The 22917-nt window shown below is 45.9% G+C and overlaps 1 protein-coding gene across 1 annotated transcript; it reads right to left on the minus strand.

Moving 5' to 3' along the window:
* Nucleotides 1–16364: 16364 nt before the first annotated feature.
* On the minus strand, nucleotides 16365–21654 carry cxadr (CXADR Ig-like cell adhesion molecule). Its single transcript, XM_041232856.1, has 4 exons — nucleotides 21473–21654; nucleotides 20730–20852; nucleotides 19824–19962; nucleotides 16365–18790 (listed from the first exon to the last, which is right to left on the minus strand). Exons 1-4 carry the CDS (start codon nucleotides 21564–21566, stop codon nucleotides 18511–18513), a joined length of 636 nt encoding a protein of 211 aa, XP_041088790.1. The 5' UTR covers nucleotides 21567–21654; the 3' UTR covers nucleotides 16365–18510.
* Between the last annotated feature and the right edge of the window lie 1263 nt (nucleotides 21655–22917).

Genomic DNA, 22917 nt, shown 5'->3' on the forward strand with positions numbered 1-22917 from the left:
AGAGCCACACGCATGCATCTGTTTCCTCTGTCTTTCTTTCAAGAAGCAGGACACTCGTGATCAGCCAAGCAATACAAGTAAATTAAAAGCTTTGCGGTTTGCATTGGCTGACAGTATTTCTTGATTCTGGTTTAAATGTATTATTATTATTTATTATTATTAATTATATTTAATGTAGAAACAGTGTAAACTAAAACCAAGCAATATTTTTTTTTTGTTGCCCAAAATGCTGTCCTTTTGAACTTTGTTTTGTAGCACCGCTAATGATCGGTGCAGTTACTATATTGAGCAGTGCAGTCTGAAAACAGCTCCTGCAGTATTTCATGATAAATGGGTCCTGTGTTGCCCAGGTATGGAGAGAAGAATCACGCCTTCACCATAGCGAGCTTCTCCAGCAGCAAGGATGAGGACAGAGAGGACATCACTTAGAGAGTGACGAGTGCTGTTGTCACTTCAGATTAGCGCTCTGGATCCTCCTCGGAGGAAGAGAGCAGCCCCAAAGAACCACACAAGCCTGCCGCTCCACCACCATACCTCTCCCTCCAAACCTTGTGCCAGGTACCCCTCAACTCAGTGTGTACAACATAAACCATGTGCCAGGCACTCAACTCAGTGTGCACAACATAAACCATGTGCCAGACACCCCTCAATTCAGTGAGCACAACATAAACCATGTGCCAGGCACTCAACTCAGTGTGCACAACATAAACCATGTGCCAGACACCCCTCAACTCAGTGTGCACAACATAAACCATGTGCCAGGCACCCCTCAACTCAGTGTGCACAACATAAACCATGTGCCAGACACCCCTCAACTCAGTGTGCACAACATAAACCATGTGCCAGACACCCCTCAACTCAGTGTGCACAACATAAACCATGTGCCAGGCACTCAACTCAGTGTGCACAACATAAACCATGTGCCAGACACCCCTCAACTCAGTGTGCACAACATAAACCATGTGCCAGGCACTCAACTCAGTGTGCACAACATAAACCATGTGCCAGGCACTCAACTCAGTGTGCACAACATAAACCATGTGCCAGACACCCCTCAACTCAGTGTGCACAACATAAACCATGTGCCAGACACCCCTCAACTCAGTGTTATTTGTTTAATTTTTTTAGTTGTCCTGTTCTCATGTATACCCGATTAGTCAAGTCTGCCACTAATAATGCCACTGCTTATAGGAAGCTGGTAGCTGAAGTTAGGTGAGGTTTTGTAATAACCAGTGACAGAACGACTAGGAATTCAAATAGTTCAGGTAACAAATAGTCGAATGGGTCGACTAGTCACCCCTTTGAAAGAATTATTAACCCTTTGCTGCTCAGTGTCCAGTATATCTGACATTGAGAAACAGATATTAAATAGATATGGGAAGATAGTCAGGGCAGCAAAGGGTTAATAGAGCATGTGTTTAATAAAGGCTGCTGCTCTGTTTGTCACTGCTTTGTAACACTCTGCTGTTTGTTCACAGTGTTCTAAAACTGCTTGGGATTTTTTTTTAAAGCTATTTCTTAATGTTTTAAAATGTCAATGGATCACAACTGCAACCGTGATTCTGTCCGTCTGAAACCGCACGCCTCACGATAACTTGCCAATCATGTGACTGCTATTCCACTGGCCACCTGTGGGGTGCGCTAGCCCTATATCTGCTATTTTTATTTACCAGCCAGTCCCAGCAGTGTGGCAGCAGTACCAGAGGAAGAGGCACAGCTTGTACAAGGGGAGGGGCGTTCCAGCAGACACACTGGGTTCCGCCACGCCCCCTGGGGGAGGGGCCGCCGCTAGGGGCGTGGTGAGCTGAAGGCTTCTGCAGAGTAATGAAGAAAGGGTTCTGTGGATAGTGCAAAGAACACCACTACCTTGGACCAAACTCTTGTGAAATTATTTTGTAGTAAGTTGTTTAGGGTGATTTTTAATAATTAAAAAATATATATGTTCTTGTACTTTAGATACACTGTAATAGTAATATATATATATATAAGAGGAAAGTGCTTGAGTGTTTTTAATATTGGAAATTCCGTAGTGAATTTATAGAATTGTAGAAATCAGTTTCACTCACAGAAGTTTGTCTTCCTGCCCCTGAGAAGTATGGAAAGAATCATTTATTTACACTGTATTCTGATGATTTATTTCATGTCTAGACAGTTTCAATTATGCCAGCTTGTATTTGTATAGGAAATAAATGAATTTGTTTAGATGCAAATGTGAATTCAACACGTTCTGCTCTTTTGTTTTTTCTTGTGCTCCTCCATTACTATTTTGCTAAAATTAGAACCAGAGCGTTCTGATCCATACTGTACACATTGTGATTCACAAAGTATTCACCACCAACCTCACTAGAGAGAAAGCATCCTGCTGGACACACACCAGGGCAAGAATAGAGTCACCTGAGAGAGACAGCATCCTGCTGGAGACACACCAGGGCAAGAATAGAGTCACTAGAGAGAGAGAGCATCCTGCTGGAGACAGACCAGGGCAAGAATAGAGTCACTAGAGAGAGAGCATCCTGCTGGAGACACACCAGGGCAAGAATAGAGTCACCTGAGAGAGAGAGCATCCTGCTGGAGACACACCAGGGCAAGAATAGAGTCACTGAGAGAGAGAGCATCCTGCTGGAGACACACCAGGGCAAGAATAGAGTCACTAGAGAGAGAGCATCCTGCTGGACACACACCAGGGCAAGAATAGAGTCACTTGAGAGAGAGAGCATCCTGCTGGAGACACACAAGGGCAAGAATAGAGTCACCTGACAGAGAGAGGATCCTGCTGGAGACACACCAGGGCAAGAATAGAGTCACTAGAGAGAGAGAGCATCCTGCTGGAGACAGACCAGGGCAAGAATAGAGTCACTAGAGAGAGAGCATCCTGCTGGAGACACACCAGGGCAAGAATAGAGTCACTAGAGAGAGAGCATCCTGCTGGAGACAGACCAGGGCAAGAATAGAGTCACTAGAGAGAGAGCATCCTGCTGGAGACAGACCAGGGCAAGAATAGAGTCACTAGAGAGAGAGCATCCTGCTGGAGACAGACCAGGGCAAGAATAGAGTCACTAGAGAGAGAGCATCCTGCTGGAGACAGACCAGGGCAAGAATAGAGTCACTAGAGAGAGAGCGTCCTGCTGGAGACAGACCAGGGCAAGAATAGAGTCACTAGAGAGAGAGCATCCTGCTGGAGACAGACCAGGGCAAGAATAGAGTCACTAGAGAGAGAGCGTCCTGCTGGAGACAGACCAGGGCAAGAATAGAGTCACTAGAGAGAGAGCATCCTGCTGGAGACAGACCAGGGCAAGAATAGAGTCACTAGAGAGAGAGCGTCCTGCTGGAGACAGACCAGGGCAAGAATAGAGTCACTAGAGAGAGAGCGTCCTGCTGGAGACAGACCAGGGCAAGAATAGAGTCACTAGAGAGAGAGCATCCTGCTGGAGACAGACCAGGGCAAGAATAGAGTCACTAGAGAGAGAGCATCCTGCTGGACACACACCAGGGCAAGAATAGAGTCACCAGAGAGAGAGAGCATCCTGCTGGAGACACACCAGGGCAAGAATAGAGTCACTAGAGAGAGAGCGTCCTGCTGGAGACAGACCAGGGCAAGAATAGAGTCACTAGAGAGAGAGCATCCTGCTGGAGACAGACCAGGGCAAGAATAGAGTCACTAGAGAGAGAGAGCATCCTGCTGGAGACACACCAGGGCAAGAATAGAGTCACTAGAGAGAGAGCATCCTGCTGGAGACAGACCAGGGCAAGAATAGAGTCACTAGAGAGAGAGCATCCTGCTGGAGACAGACCAGGGCAAGAATAGAGTCACTAGAGAGAGAGCATCCTGCTGGAGACCGACCAGGGCAAGAATAGAGTCACTAGAGAGAGAGCATCCTGCTGGAGACAGACCAGGGCAAGAATAGAGTCACTAGAGAGAGAGCGTCCTGCTGGAGACAGACCAGGGCAAGAATAGAGTCAATAGAGAGAGAGCATCCTGCTGGAGACAGACCAGGGCAAGAATAGAGTCACTAGAGAGAGAGCGTCCTGCTGGAGACAGACCAGGGCAAGAATAGAGTCACTAGAGAGAGAGCATCCTGCTGGACACACACCAGGACAAGAATAGAGTCACTAGAGAGAGAGCGTCCTGCTGGAGACAGACCAGGACAAGAATAGAGTCACTAGAGAGAGAGCGTCCTGCTGGAGACAGACCAGGGCAAGAATAGAGTCACTAGAGAGAGAGCATCCTGCTGGAGACAGACCAGGACAAGAATAGAGCCACTAGAGAGAGAGCATCCTGCTGGAGACAGACCAGGGCAAGAATAGAGTCACTAGAGAGAGAGCATCCTGCTGGAGACAGACCAGGGCAAGAATAGAGTCACTAGAGAGAGAGCGTCCTGCTGGAGACACACCAGGGCAAGAATAGAGTCACTAGAGAGAGAGCATCCTGCTGGAGACAGACCAGGGCAAGAATAGAGTCACTAGAGAGAGAGCGTCCTGCTGGAGACAGACCAGGGCAAGAATAGAGTCACTAGAGAGAGAGCATCCTGCTGGAGACACACCAGGGCAAGAATAGAGTCACTAGAGAGAGAGCGTCCTGCTGGAGACAGACCAGGGCAAGAATAGAGTCACTAGAGAGACAGCATCCTGCTGGAGACACACCAGGGCAAGAATAGAGTCACTAGAGAGACAGCATCCTATTGGAGACAGACCAGGGCCCTGCCAAATACGCGGACCTGCAGTGTGATACAGTGAATTCAATACAGACGCCAACTTAGCTTTCAGATACAGGGAACGTTATCACACATAGAAGAGGGAGGGCAGCAGCACTGAAGCTAATTAAAGAGGAAACAGATATTCTTCCAGAATTCACTTTATTAACAGCAATGATAAAAAAAAATTAAAAAACACCAGATACCAATACTAGCACCAGTACCAGAAACAAAAGCCTTGTAGACAACGAGAAATAGAAATACAGATTCCCTAAAAACATGTTTCTTCATTTGTTTAGATACAGATCACACAATCCTTTGCTTTTCGGGTGTTTTAAATGCATTACTACATTCCCTGGATTAACATTATTTTATTTCATTTTATTAATAATTCCAGACTAGTTCAGTAGCAAAATGAAAGCAGTTTCTTTGCTTGGTATTGAACCCCGAGGAGAACACAAGGAACAAGGTAAAGCTTCAAGATGAACAGCTTGGCAAACTCACCCAACACATCACCAACGCAGAGAATAACAAAAATAAAAAGGATGTTTTCAATTTAGACTTAAAAGAATGCAATGCTTGAACCTGCCCGACATGACCTGGAAGAGTTCCACAAATGAGCAGCGCAACACAAGAGCAGTCTGGAGCTGCGTTCAGGACAAGCTGAAGCCTTGGAAATGCAGTGGCATGTAAACCAACAAGGAAGGAATTACAAGAATCACAACACAAGATGTTCATACAAACAATATCAGACAGGAAAGAAACCTGCAAACATTCTGTATGTATGAAACAGCATCACTATCTTCACTAGACTCAAAAAACATGCGTCACACGCCATTCTTTCTTCTGCTGGCCATTTACCTTTGAATTCAACCGTACTGGTTGTGATTTGCCATGTGTATGCACTGGTTAATGTGTTCTGAATTCATGTCTTTCTGTGACTAGACTCAAAAAACATGCGTCACACGCCATTCTTTCTGAATTCACTCTTGTGTGATGCATGTGTATGCACTTGTTAATGTGTTATTTATTCATGTATTTCTTTTTTCTGTGTTGTATTTGTTTGCTTTGTGCTGCTGTGATGTTTGCCTCTTGACCAGATATTCGCTGTAAATGAGAATTTGTTCTCAATCTTCTTATCTGGTAAAATAGAGGTTAAATTAAATGTAAAATGAAATTAACAGCGTTAGAGTTAATCAATCCACTGCACACACCACCCCCAGTGAACGCAGTGCTGCATTGTCTGCGTCACATGCCATTCTTCCAGAGTTAATCAATCCACTGCACACCACTCACACCACCCCCAGTGAACGCAGTGCTGCATTGTCTGCGTCACATGCCATTCTTCCAGAGTTAATCAATCCACTGCACACCACTCACACCACCCCCAGTGAACGCAGTGCTGCATTGCCTGCTTCACATGCCATTCTTCCAGAGTTAATCAATCCACTGCACACCACTCACACCACCCCCAGTGAACGCAGTGCTGCATTGTCTGCGTCACATGCCATTCTTCCAGAGTTAATCAATCCACTGCACACCACTCACACCACCCCCAGTGAACGCAGTGCTGCATTGTCTGCGTCACATGCCATTCTTCCAGAGTTAATCAATCCACTGCACACCACTCACACCACCCCCAGTGAACGCAGTGCTGCATTGTCTGCGTCACATGCCATTCTTCCAGAGTTAATCAATCCACTGCACACCACTCACACCACCCCCAGTGAACGCAGTGCTGCATTGTCTGCGTCACATGCCATTCTTCCAGAGTTAATCAATCCACTGCACACCACTCACACCACCCCCAGTGAACGCAGTGCTGCATTGTCTGCGTCACATGCCATTCTTCCAGAGTTAATCAATCCACTGCACACCACTCACACCACCCCCAGTGAACGCAGTGCTGCATTGTCTGCGTCACATGCCATTCTTCCAGAGTTAATCAATCCACTGTTAATCAATCCACTGCACACCACTCACACCACCCCCAGTGAACGCAGTGCTGCATTGTCTGCGTCACATGCCATTCTTCCAGAGTTAATCAATCCACTGCACACCACTCACACCACCCCCAGTGAACGCAGTGCTGCATTGTCTGCGTCACATGCCATTCTTCCAGAGTTAATCAATCCACTGCACACCACTCACACCACCCCCAGTGAACGCAGTGCTGCATTGTCTGCGTCACATGCCATTCTTCCAGAGTTAATCAATCCACTGCACACCACTCACACCACCCCCAGTGAACGCAGTGCTGCATTGTCTGCGTCACATGCCATTCTTCCAGAGTTAATCAATCCACTGCACACCACTCACACCACCCCCAGTGAACGCAGTGCTGCATTGTCTGCGTCACATGCCATTCTTCCAGAGTTAATCAATCCACTGCACACCACTCACACCACCCCCAGTGAACGCAGTGCTGCATTGTCTGCGTCACATGCCATTCTTCCAGAGTTAATCAATCCACTGCACACCACTCACACCACCCCCAGTGAACGCAGTGCTGCATTGTCTGCGTCACATGCCATTCTTCCAGAGTTAATCAATCCACTGCACACCACTCACACCACCCCCAGTGAACGCAGTGCTGCATTGTCTGCGTCACATGCCATTCTTCCAGAGTTAATCAATCCACTGCACACCACTCACACCACCCCCAGTGAACGCAGTGCTGCATTGTCTGCGTCACATGCCATTCTTCCAGAGTTAATCAATCCACTGCACACCACTCACACCACCCCCAGTGAACGCAGTGCTGCATTGTCTGCGTCACATGCCATTCTTCCAGAGTTAATCAATCCACTGCACACCACTCACACCACCCCCAGTGAACGCAGTGCTGCATTGTCTGCGTCACATGCCATTCTTCCAGAGTTAATCAATCCACTGCACACCACTCACACCACCCCCAGTGAACGCAGTGCTGCATTGTCTGCGTCACATGCCATTCTTCCAGAGTTAATCAATCCACTGCACACCACTCACACCACCCCCAGTGAACGCAGTGCTGCATTGTCTGCGTCACATGCCATTCTTCCAGAGTTAATCAATCCACTGCACACCACTCACACCACCCCCAGTGAACGCAGTGCTGCATTGTCTGCGTCACATGCCATTCTTCCAGAGTTAATCAATCCACTGCACACCACTCACACCACCCCCAGTGAACGCAGTGCTGCATTGTCTGCGTCACATGCCATTCTTCCAGAGTTAATCAATCCACTGCACACCACTCACACCACCCCCAGTGAACGCAGTGCTGCATTGTCTGCGTCACATGCCATTCTTCCAGAGTTAATCAATCCACTGCACACCACTCACACCACATGCCCCCAGTGAACGCAGTGCTGCATTGTCTGCGTCACATGCCATTCTTCCAGAGTTAATCAATCCACTGCACACCACTCACACCACCCCCAGTGAACGCAGTGCTGCATTGTCTGCGTCACATGCCATTCTTCCAGAGTTAATCAATCCACTGCACACCACTCACACCACCCCCAGTGAACGCAGTGCTGCATTGCCTGCGTCACATGCCATTCTTCCAGAGTTAATCAATCCACTGCACACCACTCACACCACCCCCAGTGAACGCAGTGCTGCATTGTCTGCGTCACATGCCATTCTTCCAGAGTTAATCAATCCACTGCACACCACTCACACCACCCCCAGTGAACGCAGTGCTGCATTGTCTGCGTCACATGCCATTCTTCCAGAGTTAATCAATCCACTGCACACCACTCACACCACCCCCAGTGAACGCAGTGCTGCATTGTCTGCGTCACATGCCATTCTTCCAGAGTTAATCAATCCACTGCACACCACTCACACCACCCCCAGTGAACGCAGTGCTGCATTGTCTGCGTCACATGCCATTCTTCCAGAGTTAATCAATCCACTGCACACCACTCACACCACCCCCAGTGAACGCAGTGCTGCATTGTCTGCGTCACATGCCATTCTTCCAGAGTTAATCAATCCACTGCACACCACTCACACCACCCCCAGTGAACGCAGTGCTGCATTGTCTGCGTCACATGCCATTCTTCCAGAGTTAATCAATCCACTGCACACCACTCACACCACCCCCAGTGAACGCAGTGCTGCATTGCCTGCGTCACATAGTTAAAAGATAGTGAAGTTGTACATTTGATGAGGTGAAGGCCAGTCCAGCAGGCGCTGGATTCACAAGCACAATGTTATCAGTTTACAGCAAGGCTGAGCTGGAGCCTGGAGGCTGGAGCCTGGAGCCGTTTCATGAGAGGCATTGCTGTCCCAGTCCACTAGGACCCAAGCGCCTCTCAATTGAATAGTCTGTAAATCTGCCTCTGTATGGCAGGCCATCGAGGCACATTCATTGCGTAATTTACATTGGCTCTGGATGTGCTGAAAAAGGCAGCTCAATAAAATGTATATTAACAATATCGTCCCCTGGCACAGCATCCCATGTTTTTAATATTGAAGCGGGTTCCTTGGTAATTCCAGCGTTCTCTCGAGCGTCAAATAAAAGGATGATCCTGTGCTGATAAGAGAAGAGCTTTCCTGTCCGGTCTGTGCTCAGCTGCTGCTCTTTGTTCTGGAAGCTGGGAAGGTTTGTTATCTTACCCTGTGGAGGAGATTATTCCTGGATCCTCAGGAATGCCAGGAACTCGACTCCCTCCGGAAGAGAGCGCAATACAGAGTCAAATGGAAATGAAATTCCAACCAGAAAGAAATAGTGAATCAGTACCAGAAAAGAAAGATGTATCAAAACACAAGCCCTAGGACTGTTTAAACTCCTGTGATATACTATGGTAAGCACTCCAGCACATTGGATAGAGCTGCACACAACGAGGGTTCGGAGAGCTCTGCACAGGGGAGGGGCACTGGCGTCGATTGGGCTACCTTCCCATTCCAGGTGAATCAATGAAGAAACAGCTGCTTGGGTTGGTGTGGATCGCTGTTCTCCACAGAGTAAGAAAAGCAGCAGTCCTCTCAAGTCCAGGCAGCTGGATCTTCAGGTGTTTCATTGTGATAGTAAATGAACCGATCCACCCCCGCAGCCCTTGTGCGACTGTCAGCCCGAATTCAGTGGAAAGCTCAACCACAGTAAAGGAGCACCGAGTTCATGCAGCACAGCACTATAGGGCTTTTACATACATGGGTAATAACATTGCTTAAAATCATGCGTGTGTATTCACGGTAATGGGAGGGTAAATACACTCCCGAGGCACAAAGAGCACTTGACTTTTCTAGAAACTTTGTTTTCTGCTCGTATGTCCAACAAATATAAAACAAATTAAAAAAATTAAAAACACACCCAATCCCCTATTTTAATTGACTCTGAATTTACTAGTATTTCATAATCAGGGTTTCCAGTTTTCTGTTTTTATCTTCCATCTGCCTCCCTCTCTTTAAACCTTAATTAACAGTTGTTAGGCCTTAACCGAATACCAGACTGTTTAAATTAGCGACGCGCTGCTAGAAACTAATGCAGTGGAAATTAATAAACTGAATTCGGCGATTAGAGGCTGGACGAAATGCAGCTTCAAATAGAATCGGGCGAGATCAGTGCGCGTCGTTTGTGAACTCAGTCAAGCTGCGAGGGTTAAAAGAAACAGCTTCCTTTGGTAATTCGTGTTTGATTAAGAAAGCGAATCGGCTCAAAATATGTTTAAAGGGACATCACGTGATCAAAAATAAAACCCGAAAACCAGAAGCCCTATTTATAATGGTCTAAACTCTCTCTCTAGTTAACCAGCGTGGCATTTGCTATAAGCTGAGGACGTACTTCATTGACTTCTATAGGAGACAATGCTGAACTTCATAATGAAAAGCATATGAAGCGCCCCTATACTGTACACCTCTGCACTGACTCAAAACAGAGAGAGTATGAACCTATTTTAAAAGCATACATTCTTAAAGCAGATCAGTTCTTCAGAAACCTGGTTCTCATTCACATCAGTTCATATCACGGGACAAACAGCAGCAGTGAACGAGCACGTCCTTCGCTGCTGATGTTCTTCACCTCCCAAGAAGGATCTTCCAGCGCTCTCCTCGTCAGACAACCGACAAGCTGCCATTACCCAGAGCGGAGGCATACTGGAAAAAAAAAGCAAAGAAACAAGACTCGGTGGAATGGCTTTGAACTGGAATGCACAGCTAGGAGCTTGCCACTGTCCCAGTCCCTTCATGGTTATTACAGGGACTTCTCATCGTCCTCTCAGTTAAGATGACTGAATATATAATGGCACAGATCCTGGCGTGGTGCAGATTATTTTTGGGTACCTGGCTGAAGCAGTGTGGAAACCAGGTTGGAAATAAGACTCCCGTTGCATAGCAGTTTGATCAATTCCTGGTTTGACTAGGAGTTTAAAATCAGACACACCTGTGCTTGTTCCGTATGCACTGTGGCTAATCAAGCCCCTACTGAAACCTTCCCTATAACCAGCAGAGGGCGACAAAACCATGACCTTGTCCTGTATTTGTGAGGCACAATGAAACGGAACAGTGTTTTTTTTTTTTTTTTTTTAAACGAGTATCCAACTTTCCTGGTTGAAAAAAACAGACAGCACAAATATGTGGCGGGCTTTCAGGCACCATGTTGTGTTTCACTGCAGGGCTGTTTTACACAGAAATCGTGTTTGTCTTGTTATCCGGCATGACCCCGTATCCATTATTTACACTCGCTGCCAGTGTATGCAACCAAACCAGAAGAGCCGGACAGGTGGGGCGGAGGCCCGAGCACAGGGTAGTCTTATTTCAAGTTGCTATGGTTACTAGCCGTACCGTGCCTGAAACGCCAGTCCCTGTTTAACCGACCAGGCGTTTCCTATACAGTGGTGTCGCTCTGGTCCGTTTTGTTTGGGCGTTAGCCGATGTGAATTACTTACCTGTGGTCACGCTAGTCATTAAGGTGTATAAACACTGTGTTCAGAAACTGAAACGGACAGAGAGGCGCTCAGTCTCGTTTCAAATTGTAGTGTCCTGTAATCACTCATTTATGCATGTGGTATTCAAAGCATACATGACTTAATCTTCCTGCTTTGTATAATTTGAATAATATGGTCTAAGAACAATGGAAAAACAACAAAGCACACGCAGTAATGACAATGTAGCATGCAATAGGGAATTGAGAGTAGACGGGCAGGTGCGATTACATTGTTACAGCATAAAGAGAAATGCCCATTTAAGACGCATTGTTCTGCAGCAGCAGTCAATACACCTTGGGAAGGCAGGCCAGTGATTGCGAGCTTGCGCGGTCTGCAGCGGCATTGCAGAGCGAGAGGGGTATTGCTGCAGGACGAAGGCGAAGTCATCATTATATGCCACAGCCCGATCACATGTTAAAGGCGATGCATTGTGTTTCATAACAGTAACCTAACCCTAGACCTAAGGTTTGTGGGCTATTGGCCCTGGATCACCAATTCATTCTCACATTGTAATCGCTATGTTCAGTGTTCTCTCCCTCCCTCGCCCTGTTTGTCACCTGGTAGCGGTGTTGAAGGTGAATGAAACACAACGTAAATTACAAGTTGCACACGCAGCACTGCCCTGCGAGTTACCCTGCGAGAGCTACACAGCGGGAGCCTTGGTTCTGCAGCCATAGACTCTTGTGCAGAGAGGCCAGGGGGCCTCTATCTGATTGAACTCACTGGAGGTGTTCGAAGTACTGTAGCACTGTGCACCACATGCATTTTACTGTTACAATTACAATCTAGGAAGATACTGCAAAATACAGAATATATACATTCATAAGATGTAATATAATTATTAAAATACATCATTGTAATAATAGTCTAGGTTACAGTTGGGGGCACGAAGCTGAGATTGCAGTAAATGATTTCAGAATCATATACAGCAGGGTGAGACAAAGTGCCGAACCCAAGTGAGCCAGCTGCCTCTGCTTGTGTGGAATGAAAAGAAACATGGAAACGAACATGGAAGAGACCTCCGAGTGCCAAGAACAGAAGAAAGTGCAAATGATCAAACCAGGGGAAGTAACTTAAAAAAAAAAACAAAATAAAAAACCCAACCTCAAACCACCACACAGGAGTGTTGAAGAGACCATGGCGTTCAGACAGGACAGAGGAATGCACCGCGTGGGAAGACAAGAGCCGCGTTTTGGTTTTGTGTTTATACGCAAAACTACTTGGACACAAAAATAACTTGGAAGTTATACAAACAGGAATAATGAAATACATGAAAATACTCCTGGTCTAAAATTGTTAAAAAAAAAAAAAACAACAAACTGCTTATTAAACCAAGTAAAACATTTATAAAAAAAAAAGGTGTGTACTGGAAAATGAACACCACATAAAATCTGGGCTCCTCTCCATTACTGGAGCCAGCAGACTACTACGAAAGAACACCAGCCTGTTTTGTAGTGTAAACTCAGAACACCCACAAGATCTGGAGATCAAATCCGAGAGGGGGGGCTGCTGTTCAGCATGTAGCCTGGAGAAAGAAACACCGAGACTGAGGCTCGCAGGTCTAGATCCCTGGTCAGCACTCTGACAGAGCAGCGCATCAGGACACTCGCAGGTCAAACACAGTTCTGTCTACATTGCAACACGTCTCACAAACACAGCTGCTCGCGGCTTGCATTGTACAGGTGCTCTAAACCGTTTCTTCTCCAGAAAAGACAAGAAACAATCCAACAGCACTGGGGTTACTGCTGCCCATGGGGAGTTCAGTATGGAATACAAGAGCACATCATGTGCACCATTTGACACTGAAAGGACGGGATAATTGATGCCTGGCGCTCTCAACACACTGATGAGAGAGAGAGCGAGAGAGAGAGAGAGTTAGTTCTTGGAAGTTTCATCAGATGCATTGCAACACTGACTCGGAGGTTCACAGCAGCACAATCAATTCCAGCCCCTGAGAGCGAGTTTGAGCCTGAACTGTCCAAGTCAACAGGGAGTCATGCCAGGTTTAGTAGCACTATGGCCTTGAGAAATTGCACAAGGGACTTTAACAGAATGATCTTATTTAAAAGGAAATTTATCAGACGGTTATTGCTAGCAACGTGGGCTGGGATCCCTGTGAATGAAACAAGAGATTCTCTAGTCATACATTTTGCTTTAGCATGAATGTGCCTGTGTTGGAAGTACACCTAGTGTCAGTTCTATTACTTTAACTCCACTGAGATTGAAAAGCAACAGCAACAACAGAGCTTTTAATACGGAGCGCTGCGATGACGGCTCTCGCCTGTCTTACAGAGATCACGTGCTGAACTGTTTACACCAAGAGGAGGGACTTTGCAAGCCAGCTTTTAAAATAAATATACAGAGTATGCCTAAATCACTAGTTCATGTGAAACGATAATTAGAATCTCCGACAACTCTACTTAGTGGTTGTATGGCTTGATACTATATCATTTACACTGTTACAATGAATTAAGAAAAAAACAAAAACACACGCACAGATTGTTGTAATTGTGCAGCTAAAAAGACCACGGTAGATCAGCCAGCTAACTGCTGTACCAGCTCCAGTGATTTCCACAAATACAATCTGGAATCCCTGTTTGAACCAGCACAGGCACGGCCACAGTGAAAAGAGCACAATCACTGCCAGCTGGAGAACCGGGATAGGGAGTGTGGGGCCACTTCTGTGTGCCACTAGAGAAGGTTTCCAGGGAAACCCCAGTATGTGCCAATCAAATCAGCAGCAGCAACCCTATTAACATAGCTCAGATCAGTGAACTGCTTAAACAAACAGCCAGACAGGGCAGGTGAGAGTGAAGCAGACACATTCCCTCGTGGGAGGACAAGAACTGCCAGGGTTTGAACTGGAGAGGCAGGGGAGTGCATTGGATCGGTATGCAATGTTTGTTTACAGTGCTTTACCAGGTTTTATTTAAACTGCTTCATTGATTAAAATCCAAGGTAATCAAAATAAGAAAATGCCTTTGTCCAGATCACAAAAATGTATCAACAAGTGAGGCTTATTGAAATGGACAGCAGACAGGCAAACCTCTCTCTATTGCAGTGGGGCAAGTCCCTGCTCAAGCACACAGATTATTAGAAGGTATAGAGTTGATTAAGTCAAGGCTGTTTGTGGGTGAGTGTGACACACAGAGCTTGTTTGCTACAGGAGGTTAAAGAAGCAGAGGATAGAAGTAAAAAAAAAAAACAGAACCTATAAAAAGAACCCAGAACACCATTTTTTTCTTGAAAGATTTATTAAAAAAAAAAAAAAGCAGTCTAGCACTACAGCGCTATATAAAATTAGCAAGAACTACACAATGTGAATCTAAAATGTTACAATATTCATTATCTTTTTTTTTTACATTTGCACTAAATCATACCACAAAAAAAAAAGTGACCCCAGTTACAAAACAGGGACCATGAGGAAATAGTGTGCTAATCCTAGAAAACAGTGTTTGCACAGGACACGAGTGCTGCGACAGTGCTGGGAAAGGCTGCACTGTGGGATCTCCAGGCTTGTGTAGGGCTGCACTGTGGGATCTCCAGGCTTGTGTAGGGCTGCACTGTGAGATCCCCAGGCTTGTGTAGGGCTGCACTGTGGGATCCCCAGGCTTGTGTAGGGCTGCACTGTGGGATCCCCAGGCTTGTGTAGGGCTGCACTGTGAGATCTCCAGGCTTGTGTAGGGCTGCACTGTGGGATCTCCAGGCTTGTGTAGGGCTGCACTGTGGGATCTCCAGGCTTGTGTAGGGCTGCACTGTGTCTCCAGGCTTGTGTAGGGTGAGATCTCCAGGCTTGTGTAGGGCTGCACTGTGAGATCCCCAGGCTTGTGTAGGGCTGCACTGTGGGATCCCCAGGCTTGTGTAGGGCTGCACTGTGAGATCCCCAGGCTTGTGTAGGGCTGCACTGTGAGATCCCCAGGCTTGTGTAGGGCTGCACTGTGAGATCCCCAGGCTTGTGTAGGGCTGCACTGTGGGATCTCCAGGCTTGTGTAGGGCTTTCTCACGCCTTTGATTTTCACCAAGGACTCAAGGATGCCTTGAACATGAAATGCAATACTCTTGTAACAGTGCTCCTCAGCACATAAAAAACGGCAAATTGTTCAAAACTGTGTGTTTGTAAAAGCCTCTGTGCAAAAGTAAGAACACTGTGCAGCACAGCACACTTGATTAAATGAAAATAAAAAGGGATATTGCTATCACTGGTCATAAATTCATTTGTATGTGGATCAACTTACAAATACACATCTTCTGAAAATATCATTTCCAAATGCATCTCACAAAACAATTTTCCATTTACAAAGGCATTTTTTCTTTTAACTACATATTAAAAAAAAAAAAAAAACAGAGAGATTGTTAAACACCGCAAAGATCTGAGCTTGACACCTTGTTGTTTGTGTTTGTTATAATTTTTACATAAAGAAATCACATGAGATCAAGCAGAGAGAGATCTGGGTTTAAACAGACTGAAATGCCATTCAGATAGGGGTGTGTGTATATGCACACACGCTAGTGGAACGTGATCTAACATGGTGTCAGGCTCTTTAAACAGTTCAAGTCAAGCCAGTATAAATAAAAGCAGAAATCCTGCAGCAGTAGTAAGAGAACACCCAAAGCAAACCGAACAGCAGCACACATCTGCTTTGGTCAGTGTTCTAGATAGTGTTGCTTGTCCTAGCCTCTCACATCAGTAAGGCTGTACTTTTTTCCCCCCAGTTTCTGTATAACGTACCCAATGCCTTGCAATATGTAGGTCCCAGTGGAAATTCCCCATTTAAATATACAGCATGCGTTTGCCTTATTGATGCACTACCCGTTACACTGCATTCAGGAACCTGGCAGCCGGTTTAGTTTGCTTCCTTAAATAATTTAACACAGACTGCACAGAGCTGCACGATTTCTTTAAAAATAACTTCAACGAAAAAAATACGCTAGCTGCATCAAAGATGGGAAATATTTCTGCGAAAGATCGCTCTGTCCAGTACATTTTTACTTTTATTTATACACAAACAAAAAAGAAATCTTCTACAATTTAGCATTTACTGTATTTCAGGTAAGCATTTAAAATATACAGGAACACGTGTTTTATAATAGTTCCAGAGAAAACAATCCATTCTGAATGTGACAATGCTATTGTTTACTGCTTTAATAAATAGGGTTTTATATAAAGTGAAATATCTTGAAATACCTACTATTAGACCACATAAAAATAGAGGAAAGAAAAAACACACAGCCGAGCTCAGCCACTGCAGCTCTTAGTAAACCAAAGGAATGCCCTAAAGACACCAAGGCTGTAATGTCAATTCATCTACTTAATGTTAGGACCTCCCTCAAACAAACATTTTTTCCCCCTCAAAAAGGCACAAAGTTATGTGTTTTTAATCCTCGTTAGTGTCCCGTCCCTCCCACTCACTTCTCATGTTACAGGAGAACAAATTTGACATGCAGTGACTGATAAAGACAGAACGCCCAGTAGAAAAACAACATACATAAAAAAGCAAGCTCACGAGTGCCAGTGGAAGCATTACATCCAAGCACTGCTTTCACTACTCCAGCATGGCACTCGGAAAGCATGAAAACTCTCTTCTATTAGATTGAAATCACGCCGATGCTCGTGCTGCACAACCCCCTGCAGTGTTTACAAGAAACACACTACTTTACCATTGCTGGGTCACGTGATCCCCCCCCACAGTCCCGATTCTGATATTTGTACTCACACATCGTAGGTAAATTAACTGGGGAATTACTGCAACTTTGACTTGGGAGCGTTTCTTCTGAACATCGGCATGCAGCCAGTTCAGGCTCCCTCCTGCAGCAGCGCTGCTGCTCCGAGAGAAACGAGCTGCGTGTCGAGAGGAACAGAAAGCCAGCACCGTCAGGAGGGAGCGGGATCTGGATACACTGCCATCCTCAAGACAGAGATTCCTTTTCTCCTGGTGAAAGCTCCGGGGTAAATGTTGAGGATGGATAGTCCAGTGGATTTACAACCCAGAGGTCAGCAGTAGGTTTCAAATATAACACTGCGGTACGGACAACACGGCACACAGGAAAGGCAGCGTAATGACTTGTAAAGTTTGCAGCGTGTTCCTGTAACACTCATTTTCAGTGTTTTGTTGTTCTGCTCGAGTCTCATGGAATGCATGTTAAAGCAGGTTACACTCAATCCTAGGTCAGAGCCGACTGGACTGTTGTACAGTCTGGAACTGCTGCTCAACTGCTACCGTTTCACAGCTAATATGCAGAGGTACCGTTGCACTCAGTTCATTGGGCGCCTTTCTAAAAAAACGAGTTTATTAACAGTTATTTATAAAAGGCTGAGGTTTCGCTCATCCGTCAAGATGCAAAGTCTTAACAGTTAAATAAAAAAATGAAAGACCGCAGAATAAAAAAGGTGATCGTTCGGAAAATTAGATCACAGAAGATCAACTGTTTTAACATTTCATGAAAATTCATCTGGTTTATGTTTTTAAAAACAGATCCGTGCTCTGATGGCAGCAGTGCCCCTAGATAGAGCACGGCTGTGAAGATAAGACAATCACAGGGCCGGCATCACAGGACACAAGCTGACACAGTGACCTGCTCCACTCCGCCAAAAATTCATTGGCGACACTATATACAAAACGGTTGTTTAAAATGTAATGCTGACGGTCAACAGGTATTACATTAAAAAAAAAAAAAAAAAAAAAAGTTTGTTTTTTTACAATCTACATTGATATGCGTTTCAGCATTTTAGCGTTTTATTATTCTTATTTTTACAAAGTGCAGCTCCATCCAAGAACTGTGCAGCCTATAAACAAGTACATGTTGTTTGTTTGTTGTCATTGTTAAATACACTCCCATGGTCAGCATTGCCCAGCCCCCCCCACCCCCGCCACATGGTTTTTGGTTCCGTTAACAGGAGGGCTCTACACTATGGAGCCGCCTCTGCTCTGTGCAGGGATCATCACCGGGACGCCCCCCATTCTGCTCAGGTTGGGAGCGGCTACCTTGGAGGGAGGAGCGTGGGGCGCGTGGCTGGGCGGGCGCTCGTACTCTTCGCTGGGCACCGGGTCGTACTGAGCCTGCTTCAGGGCGTACTCGTGCAGGTTGGAGGGGGACATGGAGCCCAGGGAGGACCGGTTGCTGCCCACGCCCACGAAGCTGCGGGCCGTCGACACGCGGCTCTGCGGGGGAGGGACATCCTCTCTGAGCGGGAACAAGAAAACAAATCTGTCAGAGTCGAGGCACGACATATTCAAGAGGCAGAGCGGATATAAAACTATTAACCAGCCAATGAGTTCTACAATCTGAAACACTACACCTTTAAATTTCTAGAAGTCGAACGAGAAGCTGAAAATGTGAGGAGAGGTGGGGGGAGGGGGGGTGGTTGAAAGCTCTTCCTATTTACTCTGAAGTGAAGTGTCCAGCGGGGAATAGCAGAGACAGGGAGCTCTACAAAGACCTCCTCTAATTAGCAACACACTCCAGGCGGTCTACTCCAGAGCGGATAAAAACACAGCAGCAGGCTTTCATTCAGGATGGCATCTCCCCAGCCACCCAAAAAATAACTTCAATTTTAAAAGAAAAAGGATATGCAGGATTCTCTTTTTTGGAAGCAGGGCAGGTTACCCCTGCCGCTGCATTACACTAACAAGGTATATCCATCCAGCCAGCCATTCATCCCAGCCGCCCCCTTTCCACAGTGAGGGCTCCACACAAGAGCTGACTCTTTTGTTCCCACTTTTTGTGTCTCTGTTTCAATGAACTTTTCCACTGTTCTCTCTGGCTAACTATGTGTGCTCTTTCATCATGCTCTTCTGGGCACAGAGTACTTTGTGTGCAGTGAGAGAAAGATAAAACTTGACAGAACAAAATCACCCTGAGCTGGACTACTGCTGCTATTTTTCTGAGAATCTCCTGTAAAAAAAAACCAAAACGCTGACTTAAAATGTAATTTTAAAAGCATGGCTTCGGTCCAGATCAGTTTCATAGAGGAAGGGGGGGCACAGGAGAGGTCCTGGAGCCGGTTTAGAGAAACGAGTATTTCAGTGACAAGACTTTCCTCCCTCAACTGCAAATACAAAATAAAAAGCACACCAAGGATTGGGTACCGACTGCTACTGTCTGCACACCCGTGTAAAACGAGTCTGAGACGGACCAATTTGGAAACTCAATAACTTGCTAACAGAATGGCCTAACAAGGTCCCATCACAATGCACTATGATCCATGGGTGTGTACCTGATTTCATGAGAGGTCTCTTTCTCGTACTTCTTCTCGTTTCGGTTCTTGTAGCAGCAGTAGAGGACGACGGCGAGCAGCAGCAGTACCAGGAGGACTCCGACAACACCACCGGCGATTGTTCCTGCAGTATTGGAAGCTGAAGCACAAGACGAATAAACACGTTCAACTCTGCGAGCAAAACACGTGACCTAGGATCACATTAACAACACGGCAGGCGAAAACAAGTTCCCCGCACAAGACAGTGTCCCTGCAACATACATTTAATACATCTTATTTTACTGCTTCTCAGCACTGACCTGGGAGACCCTAGCCCAGGGTGAGAGAAGGCAGGTCAAGATTAGGATCAAGCAGGGGGTTGCAAAACTAATTTGTAGATTGTCCATGCAAGTCTTTAGCTCATGTTCATTAGGGCAAGGGATAACATGAAAACAGTTCAAAAAGGACACGTCAGGGTTAGAACTGTGCGTACAGCTACAGACAAAACCGAAGCGAGACGCTGTGCAACCCCTGACAGCTTCTCTTCCACATGCTGCTGTTCCACACAGCCTTGCGCGGAGGCTCTTAACCTTTGCTCTGTACACAAGCGCTCTCATTAGCTGGGCATGTTTTCACAGTGCTGGCTCTTGTTTACAGGCTGCGCTGTCCTCAAGCACACCAGGGATTTGTGGAACGTGACACACACCCAACACGTGAGCTGTTGCAAATGCATGACTTGATTGTTTTATTTATTATTGCAAGTCCAATCTTGACAATGCACACGTCTGAAAGCCTCCGACTGTTCGGACATTGCTGTATTATTAAAAATGACCAAATGCTGACTAACGACCGCTTACTAACCTCTGGACAGCAACCAGTTCATAAAAGATACACACGATGTATAGAGCAAGAGTTTGTGTTACATACGTGGAACCACAGACATGGACAGCGTGCACTGCTCCTTGCCCACTCTGTTCTCAGACACACAGCGGTATGTTCCAGAGTTGTCAAACGTCGCGTTTTTTATCATTATGCTTCCTTGGACCCGATCTGTAAGCACAAATGATAAATTTCACTATAGACTGGCTTCAGCAATAATAATAATAATAATAATAATAACAATAATAATAATAATAATAATACATGCAAAACAAACCAAAAAGAAATGTTAGCAGCACAATCATCTGATAACTACTGTAAAACCATTAAACTTTAAAGCAGAACCAAAATCAAGTTGACAAAATGCTTCAGCTAGTAAGTTATCTTTTTGACAGAGTCCAATAACCCAATACAGGAAAAAAAGTGAACTGCAAAATAAATAAATGAATGTGTGCTGTACACTTGGAGAGCAAAAACTAGCATGCCAGACCTTTTGCCTGGATACTTCCTTGAAGAGGTTTTTGCACGGCGCTGAATTTCTGGATACTTGACTCAGCTGCTGCAGTGTATTAATGCTATTTAGCAGAAATGAAGGGGTTTCTGGAGCACATCTTACCAACCAGAAAGCTACAAAAGCTTCTTTGCATAGGAAGTCAAATCAAGGGCAATGGAGACTCATGGAAGTGGGGAGCGTTGCTCTGCACCACTCTGAAATCACTGCCCGGTACAGAACTGCACAATGTGTTCCTGGAAACGTTCCTCTCGCTCTGACTGATCGTTAAAGCACTTACCCAGGAGCGCTGTTGCAGGGAGAATGCGTGTGCCGGAGATTCTCTCCCAGGTGTACTGTATTGGGTTTGTTCCTTCAGCAGACTTGCACTTCATTGTGATGTCCTTCCCCTGTTCCGACGATCCTTCAATGTAGCACTTCGGCACGGACGGCTTTACTGGAAAAAAAAACAAGGGACTTCACAGCCTGCACCTAGTCCACCGTCACAGCAAGCGTCCCGTCAGCCTGCACCTAGTCCGCCGTCACAGCAAGCGTCCCGTCAGCCTGCACCTAGTCCGCCGTCACAGCAAGCGTCCCGTCAGCCTGCACCTAGTCCGCCGTCACAGCAAGCGTCCCGTCAGCCTGCACCTAGTCCGCCGTCACAGCAAGCGTCCCGTCAGCCTGCACCTAGTCCGCCGTCACAGCAAGCGTCCCGTCAGCCTGCACCTAGTCCGTCACAGCAAGCGTCCCGTCAGCCTGCACCTAGTCCTCACAGCAAGCGTCCCGTCAGCCTGCACCTAGTCCGCCGTCACAGCAAGCGTCCCGTCAGCCTGCACCTAGTCCGCCGTCACAGCAAGCGTCCCGTCAGCCTGCACCTAGTCCACTGTCACAGCAAGCGTCCCTTTGGGTTATTCTTTTTATGAAATTTCATAAAATGTGTTTTACACTCCAATTCTGTTTCTGCTTTTTATCCTAGTTTTTCAAACTTTACAAAGAAAGCCACATTTTGTATCTTAATTTCTGTTTGATCAAATTAGGTAATTTAATAGTGTGTGAAGAGCTTTGGGGTCCCTATGATGAAAGGCATGAAATGTGAACGGTTGTTTTATATAGTATAGCCAAGGAAAAAACACACTCAAACAATAGTCTCATATTCTGCTTAACACTTACAGACTTTATTACTGTAAACCCATGCAGCTGGACACTAGCAACAGAGAAACAGTCTACCTGGCACATTGCATGTTGGTCACACTGGACAACTTGGTCTACTGGCAAGCACAAAACCTGCTGATGAATCTGTGGCTTGCCATTGGGCTGGTAAATGACTGTTTAACTGCTCATCACATGGTCTACGCTTCACTCTCATGTGCAAACACCACAGACGCAGTTTAGAGAGCTGCACGAGAATGACATCTTTTGCTGTTGTAAAAACAGACTTATTTGAGTTTCCACAAAGACTAAACAAAAGCAAGGGGAGTGAACCATGACTGCAGCTGCCGACACAGATTATCCCGAAAAACATCCCTAAAGCAACTCTACAAGAATTACCTTCCTGCATTTAGAACCACAGTGCATTCCCTCGAGGACCACAAAGAAATACCGTAGGGTTAACAAGTAGAAGCACACAAAATTAAGAGTTCCATAATCAAAATGATGCAGCAAAAGAAAGAAACATTAAAAGTGCAACAGCGCAGCATTTTATTTGGCCTGTAGTTCCCACAGTAGAAAAGCAGTCTGAGCAGACTC

The sequence above is a fragment of the Polyodon spathula genome, chromosome 30, assembly GCF_017654505.1.
Source record: "Polyodon spathula isolate WHYD16114869_AA chromosome 30, ASM1765450v1, whole genome shotgun sequence".
In the NCBI taxonomy this organism is placed as follows: domain Eukaryota; kingdom Metazoa; phylum Chordata; class Actinopteri; order Acipenseriformes; family Polyodontidae; genus Polyodon; species Polyodon spathula.